Genomic DNA, 11,848 nt, shown 5'->3' on the forward strand with positions numbered 1-11,848 from the left:
TTTTAGTTCCAATTGATAGTTGTTTGTTTATGGAAAATATAAAAAAAATTTTTAAATCTTTTGAATTGGTGTATGCTATTTATAAAAACCCACAATGACTATTATTATTAATAACAGTTTAAATCAAAAATGAAAACACATTATTTTAGATCTAATGGGGAAAATATTTTAATGGGTTTCTTACACAAATAATTTTAAAAATATTACATCATCTTAACTGTTTTGAAAATGTTGTGGGGAAACGAGATATTTAGCAAAATCTATCACCAAAATAAAATTTGATCATAGTGTAAAATAAATATTGCTTTTTCAACAGGTGTAATTAAGAAAGAACTAACAGCAAACAGCTCAACTTATTATGCTTTGTGGCAAAATAAGTCTAATTTAGAAATTAGTAGTAAAATGAAAATTCAGGATGATGACGAGATAACCTACCAAAATCCAAAAGCTCAGCAAATTTTACAGACTGCACAGCTTGCATAGATATTTTGTTGATGCAATATTTTACTACTGGCCTGGGTCTTAATGTGTTAAAAAATTGTGACATAATGGCTTTTTACAAGGATTTAGTTAAATAATTTGACTGGTCTATTTATTGGTCAGTACGTTTTATAAGCGTTTTTACAGCACATACATGGATACTGTACAACTTCATATTGAAACAGGATGTCCTAATATTATTTTCCTACACCATGCAACAGTTATAATAACATAATTCATAACTTAGGAAGTCATGTCAGGCCATAGAGATGGCACAACTATTATATATGTTTAAAACATATATTTACAGTCATAGCTTACCTAAATTCAATTCACATTTGAAATCCGTTCTTCTACAACCTTGTCTAAGAATTCTTACAAAAATACTAATAATGGCAACATCTTTATTAAATTTATGAAAATCCAGTAAATTGTAAAGATATTTAATAAACTATTATTTATAGTAACACATGAAATTATTTAAATTGAAAATAATCTTAATAGTATTAATAAATTCAAAATGTAAAATAATCAAGGCTAGAAAATTATTTGAAACAATAATTTACAATTGACAAAATAAACCATTCCACAATCCAAGGAAACATTGTTAAAGGAAAATATCACAAGCCATAGTTTCAGTCATTGACTCATTGAAGGAATAACTTTGTCAGTGAATTAGCTCATGTCACCTTTACTTCTAGTATGGAACTTCTCCTGATCTTCTAGCTCTTTCCATGTACAGGTTATAGAGCAGCCTGTTGTTCTCATAGTAGAATGGATTTTCTGCTGGACCCAGATCTGGGGAGTAGTTTGGGTGTTGTGTCTGAGTAACCAGCTGCCGTAGGACAGCAGTCCCTTCTCCCTGCAATAAAAGTTTGTAGAACTTCTTTTAATAAAAAACAGATTCTCTGCTGATCCTATTTCTGGGTAGTAGTTCGGGGGTCAGAGTAACCAATTGCTGCAGGACAGCACACGGCAATCTTGGCAACTTATTTATCTGGATCTCTGGGTTATCTAAATTAATTTTAGTAAGTGGACAGGGTCCAATTTTTTTTTAACAACAAACGATTTTTGTAGAATTTACACGTGATTTATTTTTCATTGACATATATTCAGAGGTTATTTAGGTATTTAATAATACATAATGTGATTTATTCAGTGAAGACGTACAAGACACTGTTTTGTAAGCAACATAATTTTTATTGGCTGAGCTTTAGCAAAGCCTATCACTCAGGGGGCTAAAAAATGCCTATCCACATAATGTATTTAAACTATTCTATAGATTATTTTGTATGAAGCTTCATTTCTGTATAAGTAACTTTGAGTTTGATGATGGTACATGCACTCCATAGGATTTGGCTGAGCTTAGTGAACTTTGTTACATTAGTCTTATGGATAACTACGATGGCAACGTGAATATTGAAGAATACATAAATTTGTACATAAACTGAGTTTGCAATCATATGATGTTTGAATATGTGACGGTTACACATATAACCTATATGACCTGAAATTTTGCATGCAACATCAGTGAAGTCTATTATATGACTTGTGATGTGACGTACTCCTATCTTGTATCTTGTACATAAAGGGCAATACTCTGATTGATTGACTCTCTCATAATGAGTTACCCTACTTGGCCACTAAACAGATAAAGTTAGGTATTACAATTTTTAATAATTCTGTTTAGGTGTTTAAAAACCAAATCTAGGTTTTAAACAAAGATTTTATTAGTTACTAAATAGACTATGAAATAATAAATTAAGGACACCTAATAACCGTTTGACTGATGGGTTTTTTTACAGTAGTTGTCCACAAAAAGTATTGTGTGTTAAATTGTTATAACCGTTTACTAAAGTAGATACCTATAGTTTAGAAAGGAAAATGCAGTTTTTTTACACTATATTTTTTTTATCAAACAAATTAAAAAATGTACAAACAATAATGTTCAGAAGCAAGATTACAAGTTAGAGTGAATAAGTTAGTAATTATAACTCAAAAGGAACAGAGAAAATAAGCCACTGCAATCTATATTAGGTAGAACCGACACTGTATGAAAGCGTTTCTACACTTGTCTGTGTCTGCTAGATCGCATGGGTTCAGGTAATAGGTAAAACAATAACTGTATGAAAGCATTTCTATATTTGTCTGTGTCTGCTAGATTGCATGGGTTCAGGTTAACAATTATAACTCACAAAATATTACAGGAAATATTGTTTGGTGATGTAGCAGATCCCACAATACTACTGAATGGCATAAGTCCAACATAACAGATGGACTATTGGTTAAAAGGCTATTATCCTAGTAATTGTTGGAGTAGACAAATACAATATTTACAATTATGTAAGTAACAGCCGACAAGAAAGAGTTGTGACAATTAATTATATAAACAGTAGTATATTTTTCATAAATAATTAAAGCAAGTGCCTAATCTAAAGTATCAAACAGATTACAGATTTGTAATAAACCAATGTAGAGTCACAGTATGGTTTTGAGAAGTTCATCTAGAATGAACCAATAATAAAAAAGGTCCACTGCCATTTCTCCCTTTTTTGTCACCTTCTTGTTTCTGTTGTGACAATCGTCATTTACTATTGTTTTTTACTAAACTGCCTCTGGTCAGCTGGCTTCGCACAAATAAATGACTGGCTTCGTTTTTAGGATGATAAAACGGACACAGATAGTGACGTAGTAAAATACTTAGGGAATGACTTAGTGGATAATATAATAAAATTTGAAAAGATACTAAAAATATATTTTTTGCATAATGTGTGTGTTTAAACTCTAAAAACCTGCCTCTGTAAAAATACAGCTAAAACATTCAGCATAACAATATAATTTTAGACACAAAAGTAAAACCATTCAGGGGTTAAATTATTGAAATGGACAAAAAACATATACATATAAAAATACATATTGTAATAATAGTCAACACTGACACTTTAAGCAGTTTTATACAGTTGACTCGCCTTCGGCTCGCTGGGGGCTACGCCCCCCAGGCCCCCAAAGTAAACGCTTGCAAATTCGGGGATAAGCGGAATTCGGTGACTGGTTAAGTCCGGACATTAAGTAAATGACAAGGGATTTTTAAAAATTGACCTTTTTCATAGATTTTTTTCCGGATTCGTAAAAACTTTTGACTTTGAGGGCATTTTGCGGTTAAAAAACCGTTAGAGATACGACAAAAAGTGACTGGACCTTTCTTGTTGGAAATTTAATTTTGTTGGAAATTCGATTGTGCCCTCAGATCTGATCTACGACCTATGGGTTTAGCCAGAAATGAGCTCGGGAGAAAAGTCTGCACGGGTCAGCTATCTTGAATTGTTTAGTATAAAACATAATAAAAACCGACCTCAAGGCAGTATTTTAAGTCGAACAGGGGGTTTAATATCACCAGGAGACTATCTAGTCAAGGCGAGAAATTCCCTGGGTGGGTGATTAATGTTAAGGAGGTTAAGACAAGAGGGGGTTTAATTTCGTCAGGATATTGTCTGGTCATATGAACAAATTCCCAGGGGGGGTTAACGTTACCCGGGGGATAAGTCTCCAGGGGGTTATCTGGTCATACCAGGATCTTCCCAGGGGGGGGGGGGGTTAAGAGATTTGGTGACTGGTAAAATTCGGACATGAGGTCATGGCAGGAAATTCCCTGGGGGGGTTTAATGTTTACCAGGGGGGTTAACACATCAGGGGGTTGAATGTACAGGAGGTTATCAGGTCATACCAGGAAATCCCCGGGGGGGGGGGTTAATATTACCGGGGGTTAATGACACACTTGGGCCTTTTTTAGAGGGTATTGTGTCTGTGAACATAATAAATATTCCTCTGTCCCCTATCTACTATTGACGCTTAGCTAACGCTCAGCCAACTCCCGAAGTCACTGAACCTTTTCTGTAGATCACGTGATTTCCTAAATCCCGTTTAAAATTTGTTTTGAGTTACGACCAACCGTTTAGCCGCTATCAAGCCCGGAATGTAAATTTTTAGGCGAAAATGTCCAATATTTTCACTTAATCGCGTTTTGCGGTCAAACTAAAGGAAATATAGTAAAAAGTCACTGGACCTTTTTTGTAGGTCATCTTATTTCCTAAATAAAACGTTAGTCTTATTTTGACCTCCGACCAATGGTTTCGCCGCTATCGACCCCAAAAAACAAAAGTTTCGCGTAAAAGTTACAACAAAATTGTACATAATCACGTTTTTTCGGCCAAACCAATCGAGATAGGGCAAAAGATTACTGGACCTTTTCTGTAGATCGCGCAATTTGCTAATTTGATGGGTCAATCAGATTTGAGCTACGACCAACGGTTCGGCCGCTATCGGGCTTGAAAACATTATTTTTATCGAAAAAATCTCTGGAATTTCAAATGTTCGAGCGTTTTGTCGCTTAACCATGGAAGATAGAGCAAAAGTCATTAGACCTTTTTTGTAGTTCACTTCATTCCTGACCATGAATTTTCCGTCAGATCCGAGCTAGCTCCAACGGTTCGCCCGCTATCGGGCTTACAAAAAATGCCTGCAGGGGTGAAGAATGCGCGGATTTTTTGGGAATTTTTTTGAGGGGTTGAAAATGAAAAATTCTCACTTTTTGGGATTTTCCTGGTGGTTACACGTGGAAAGCTATCTGTGTACCAAATTTCAAGTCTCTAACTCATCTGGAAGTAGGTTAGAATTAGTATACGTGAGTCAGTCAGTCAGTCAGTTACACATGCGGTTGTATATATATTAGATACACATGCGGTTGTATATATATTAGGATACCATGGCACTCAAATGGTTAGAATGGTAAGAGAATGATTAAAGAGCAACGTTTTGGATCAAACCCTTATATGGCTTGTGGTTTTACACGATGCTAATACGATTGGTAAAGTTATCAAATAGAAGATAAAGTTTTGTGTATGTTACCTGTCTAACATATTTCAACACGCCATTATTGATGTGGAGGTTGTTTATCCTTTTGGACAGTGGAGTAAACTCGCTGCCCTCATCTTCTGTGCTACTGCGACTCCTCTTCCTGTAATATAAGTTTGCTGCATCATACAGATATATAGGAATGAAAAAAAAAATCTCCCTCTGTCATCTACCTTATTTCTTCCATAATAATTTTAAAACTTAAGTTAACCAAATTTTTTGAAGGTATGATTCTGGAAATAACGTGACTATAAGGCATACAAAACCTCTTTAAACTACAATAAAAGCACTTCTATTTTTATTTCCAGTGATATTTTAAAACGTACTTCTAGTTTTATATAGTGAACACTGTTTATAACTGCGAATTTATACATGTGCCTCCAGAAAAATGTTATCCAGCTGTCTATTAAAAATGTAATTGCTTTGGACACACACACACACGCACGCACACACACACATGCACACACGCACGCGCGCACGCACACACAACATTACACACTATATCCACACACACAAATATATATATATATATATATACACAGAGTGTACCGTAACACACAGAGGTGTACCATGTTATTGCTCAGGTAAAGATAAAAATATTTTGCCATAATATTTTCAACATGGATCTCCAAAGGTTATTTTTCCCATCTATCTGTCTGTTTGTGTTTTTTATTAAAACATTAAAACCTCAAAAACCCATAAATTAAATTACACCAAATTTGGCTGAAATGTTTATGATAACAAGGCCAGCTACTAAAATAAAAACATGAAATTATCTTTAGTATTTTCAAAATGGCGGCCATAAGAACTTTTAAATATGAATATATTAAAAACCAGCAGTTTTTCTCAAGAACTATGAGAATAATAATTTTTAAAGGATATTATCACAAATCTAATGACACCAAAATTATTTAAATTGAATAATAAATCATTGATTTAGAGTAGATTTACTATGACAAGATATGGCCCACATTGAGAGCTGCTGTTTGTTCAGTTTTAGTATTGTTGGCTATTCGCCAAGAACCTCAAAAAATTGTGATTCAAAAATTCTACAATCAATAGCTTTAAAATCCCAATATATTCCTATTAATAAAAAATAAAACAATGGTGGAAAATTTCAGAATTAGTCTGACAAGCTAAAAATTATAAATTTTAAGACTTGAAGTGGAAAACATATCTTGGATTCACTTTTCAACAAAACTAAATACTAAATTGGATTGTTTACAAATAGGCTACTAGTAAAATGTTTAAAAGATTTAAATTTGGGGTTAGAACAATAAGATCTCTTATTATGAAAGGTCTTGATTAAGGATATTCTGCAAATGCTGTTGGGGAAAAATTGGAGTGTTTTTGATCTTGTAAAATCCATTTGAGAATGATTTGAAGAATTACATTCAATATGATTTAAAAGTGAACTAAGGATGTATTTTAAACTGGATTACAGAGCTTCACAATATTCAACTGTTCATATTCCTACAGGATGATTCACAAAGATATCCAGAAACAGTGGGAGCTCATTCTAACTAACAGTTCTGGGATCTGTTTTAATCAATTTATCAGGTCAAAATCACAAGAAATAATGGAATTTGTCCCTTAGTATACCCTACCAGAATTTCAGGAAGACCTCGGGGTAGGGTACGATTAGCAGACCCTTTTTTTATATTGAAATTGGCAAACGATATTACTTAATCATAATTATTGATATAACCAATCGATACTGATTAATTATTTTGTACAATTAACTTAATCTATATCAACAGCTGAAAACACTTTCAAATAGTAACCGCATTATTATTATTATATATATAAAACAATAATAATTATTATTATACATACACGTAATAATATATAATTATGTGTGTATAATTATAAAAAATTCAATAATTATGACTTAACCCATATGAATTGTGGCTCATAATTATTTATGAGTTTTCCTGTTTGACCAATCTCGTTCTGGTTAGTTTATTATTTATGTAATTTATTAATTATTTATGAGTTTTCCTATATTCCTATATACTCATATTTTAATTTAAAACATGTGATTATTATTTAGGACTATTGATACTTTTATATCAATTGATAGTCTAGGGTTCGAAATGTGAATATTATCGACGGTTATATTCTTCAATATAAAAAAAAACGGGTCCGCTTATCGTACCCTACCCAGACCTCTACCCTACCCAGACCTCGTTTTACATGGTGAGATCAAACCCATGAGAAATATTTCACTAGCCGTATCTCGCTAACAAAGCATTTCTGGTCCTATATTTATATAAACTTTATCATTATTTTTACATGTAGAATGAGCTCCCACATTTTCTGCACATCTTATTTCTATGTTATAGGTATTTAAAATTACAGTAAACTATAATGTACAACTATCTTTATATAAAAAAAGAAATAACTTGATGATGAATAAATAACTATCTAGGCTTTTTGTATTAAAAATATAAAAAAACAGTGGGTACTTTGGGATTATACCGACCACACCAGTATGAAGAACACAAAAATAGAAATTTATAGAAACAAACATGATAGAACGAAAAAACAACTCTTCAATTACAAAATTACAAACTTACAAGCATTTCCAGGTATTGTGATCGGTATTGTTGTCGCTGTTATCTTATTATCTTTCTCGAGAATCCTGATTACGGCAGGCCGCGCGGCATCACGTGATTTGCACGGTACATCATTGCCTTTCCATTACAATTCAATTTATATTTCTGATTAGCCCCTCTAGAATTTGATATTTTACTGATAGGTACTATCTCGAGGGATGTTTTTCTTTCGTCGACATCAGCGCGGGGCAGCACCGAAGGTGCTGCCGAAGCCCGCGCTGATGGCCGGAGGCACTCGCATTTTGGGTGGCGGAATGTGATCAAGAATAAAAACAAGTTTTGAGTGTTTTTTTAATATAAAAAGTTTAGTTTGGTAAATGTTTGTTTTTGTTGAATTTTTGTGTTTGGAGAAATGTAGAGGTAAAACACGGAAGTACAACAAAGCGATGCACCAGCTGAACGGGCGGCGAGACTCTGCAATCACGTTATCTACTAGACGCTCGACTTTGACCTCTGTCTGAGGATGGGGAGGTGTTTGCGATAAGACAATTCCTGTTTTATATTGACGAAATATTGTTCTACGCTAATCTAGTAATCAGTAGTAGAAACGAAATGTGAAATAACGATTCATGTCTGGGTGTGGTCGGTATAATCCCAAAGTACCAAACAGTGTAACATTTAGTTACTTTGTACTATTTTGAAGGGTAAACGTGGCTGATAGTTTGTAACACATATACATCACAATTGTATTTGTGGCCATTGCTCAAATACTAATATAACTGTTTTTACTTTGTTTGAATTAATTTAGAACAATATTGTTATTCAATACATTAAAAAGAGCTGGCAATAATTGATTGTACAAAACTATAGTTAGAATGTTTTGGTATTCAATAGTTTATGTATTTCTAATTGATAATTTGATACCCTGTTCGATTTCATTTGAGGCTGCTTACTTCACTAGAGCCAAAAGAAGAAATATGATTACTTTAAGCTTACTCTATGCTATATTCAATACTATAAAATGTAAAGTAAAAATTATATTTAACCTCCAAGTGCTACTATCGCACTGAGCGATATGTTCGAACCACTTTAAAGTGCTACTATTGCACTGAGCAATATGTTCGTGTTTGTTAAATTGCCCTAAAACGGTTTATTTAATTATTCCGTGATTTTCATAGTACAACGTAGGAGAGATTTCTCTACGCACTGGCTGTGTGTAGTTTTTGTTCAAAAGGCTTTGAAGTGACATTTTTATTGTTCACAATGAAATTTGAAACAATTTGTATATTTTGAAATATTTATAACCATGTTTTAAAACGCACTTATAACCTCACCATGTAAAACAAACAAAAAGAAAAAGGTTTTACTATTCATCAAGACTTTTTTTTAAGAGAAAAGTGGTAATTGTTTTGAATTATTTTTATTTCCTAAAGTATGTTTTTCTTAAAAGAATTATATATAGCACATGATCTTTGAATGTATATTTGTATCTAAAAAGTGGCTTTTAAGAAACCATGTATTTTGCTTCAAAACAGTCCAGCACTTTAAAGTGATTTAGTTACCACTTGGAGGGTTAAATGAATTAGGCCTAACCATATGATTGTGTTGTCAAATCATAGCCTAATATTTAGGCTAGTTGATCATAAAAACACATTTGCTACCACCTGGTTAAGCAAAAAACCAGTAGGGCATAGCCCTGAGAAATTTAAGAACCCTGGGAATTTGTATGAAAAAATTCAATACAATTAGTCAAGTAGTTTTTATGTGATTGAGCAATACACACGTGAATACACCGACAGACACCATTAATATTTATATATTAGTATTGATGACACAAAATTTACAACTAGGCTACTGTAAAAGTAGTATTCTAAACTTGGGACTGTTTACTTATAGGCTAGGTTTACTTACCTGTTGTAGAACATTAGGTTATTGGTACTGGCCATTTCGTAATGAGGTTATAGCCTATATCTTCACTTATATGACCACATCAAAAATTTGAAAGTAGTTTATGAGAAACAGGCTTTAGCAAGCCCGATGTAAACATAGTGATAAAAGAATTTAATGAGAAGTTTTGCTTCTGATCCCATCCAATCAATAGCAATATCAACAGAATTGACAATACATTTTTATTTTTGGTTTTTTTTTAATTACCATCACCAGGATAAATCAGCTGAGAGTTTGAAAAGATTTCTATATATAATATTTTTGGAGTACAAAATGTTCCCCCAAAGAGTAAAAAATACGAAATGGTGTGATGTTGTCTACCACCACTAAACTATGAGAAAATATGATATCCAATGCTAAAATCTGTTCCACTTCAAACGTTGTGATTGTGCGATACCTGGTGGCAAACGAGTGAAAACAGCAGTATTAAAAAACTATTAAAATATTCATACTGAGTAAATTTGGACAATAAAAAAGAAATACTCAAAATGTTAATTTTAATTGATAAAAAATAGGTAATTAGTATAAGATTGAAATTGATTAAATCTCTGAAAAGATTGGTATAGTACTGCTATGTATGTTTATGAATAAAACTAGTTTTACTTAACAAACCTTTTGCCACGCAATCCCCATATTGATCAAGGTCTATTTTTCTGGAAAGTTAAAGATAATACCAAGTACTAATAAAGCTTTAGAAAATAAAAGTAGTTTGGGATGGAAAATTTCAATTTATTGCTTTGTGCATGTATGGCTCTCTAATATACGCACATCTTAACTTCGATAGAAAGATTAAAAATAAATATCTGCATATGTGCGCTTGAGATATTTGTTTTATTAAGTTCAAAATTCAGACATAATTATAATTACTATAATGGGGTTTCCATAAACAAGGAAAACATGCGAAACTATTTTCAATGTTCCAGTGAGTCGTCGTTATTGTACCGCCCCTGGAACTATACCCTAAGAGGCTGCGACTGGTTACATTTTAGGGCCATATGTAGCTAATGTCAGCAAGTGTAGGCTGGAACTACACCTTCTGGAAGCATTAGTCAGGATTTGTACGAGTGCAATTATACTGGAACTACATTCTTCAAGGTTAGTTATAATACTTGTACATAGCCAGGCTTTGACATTTATCCCCTGGGGAGCTTAGTTCCAGCCTGATGGTTCTTCAGTGAATCGCGAATGGTATTTCACGAATGCTCAGTAAAAATTGTACCCTTGACACCACTGTTGTATTGCAAATAAGCAGAGCATTTGGGTAGATATATGGATAAAGGCCTGTCGTAAGGTATATTTGCTTTAGTACTTCTTAGCTGTAAAACCCATATATTGTATATGAGTCAATTTAGTATTGCAAAATATTACCAAACACCAAATTTTATTCCGATTCTGCAATATTTCCATGAGCAATGGTTTAGCGAATTTTAATTCTTAGCCCGATGTAGGTACTAACCAATTTCATAAAAATAATTTGTATCCCTGCTCTGAGAGAGCTGGAAAATACTTGCGTAAAGCAATTTTCTATAAGCATTTATCATGTTATTAAATTAAATCGTAATTTAAAAATCGTTCAGGCATGTACTACTATAGTTTAATACAATTCGATTTCATGTATGATTATACATAAGAAGTTGAATGTTCCTTTAAAAGCTTTAACATTACTTCCTCAGCTCAAGTAAAAAGATTTAAATATGTTCAAGAAACGTCAAAATTGTCGGGCTGGCATGTTGTTTCGCTTGACTAATTTACTGGAGAAAAAAATACCGCAATAAATTTTTATCCTAAGCACAAATTAGTATAGAGTAGGGGGACTTTAATAGAGTAGGTGGTCTTTGAAATCTCTCTTTTTTATCTATTTATGCACTCCCTTTATAAAAAAAAAAAAACACACCAGCAAAATCTATATAGCTCCGATTACCAGCTGTTGTTAGTGTCTTAGGTCATTTCCA

The 11,848-nt window shown here is 32.9% G+C and overlaps 1 protein-coding gene across 1 annotated transcript; it reads right to left on the minus strand.

Annotated features, from left to right (window-relative positions):
- Positions 1-575: 575 nt before the first annotated feature.
- LOC124372846 lies at positions 576-10,102 on the minus strand. Its single transcript, XM_046831250.1, has 3 exons — positions 9,861-10,102; positions 5,386-5,494; positions 576-1,342 (listed from the first exon to the last, which is right to left on the minus strand). Exons 1-3 carry the CDS (start codon positions 9,893-9,895, stop codon positions 1,178-1,180), a joined length of 309 nt encoding a protein of 102 aa, XP_046687206.1. The 5' UTR covers positions 9,896-10,102; the 3' UTR covers positions 576-1,177.
- Positions 10,103-11,848: the final 1,746 nt, after the last annotated feature.

The sequence above is a fragment of the Homalodisca vitripennis genome, unplaced genomic scaffold (assembly GCF_021130785.1).
Source record: "Homalodisca vitripennis isolate AUS2020 unplaced genomic scaffold, UT_GWSS_2.1 ScUCBcl_4186;HRSCAF=10214, whole genome shotgun sequence".
Lineage (NCBI taxonomy): Eukaryota > Metazoa > Arthropoda > Insecta > Hemiptera > Cicadellidae > Homalodisca > Homalodisca vitripennis.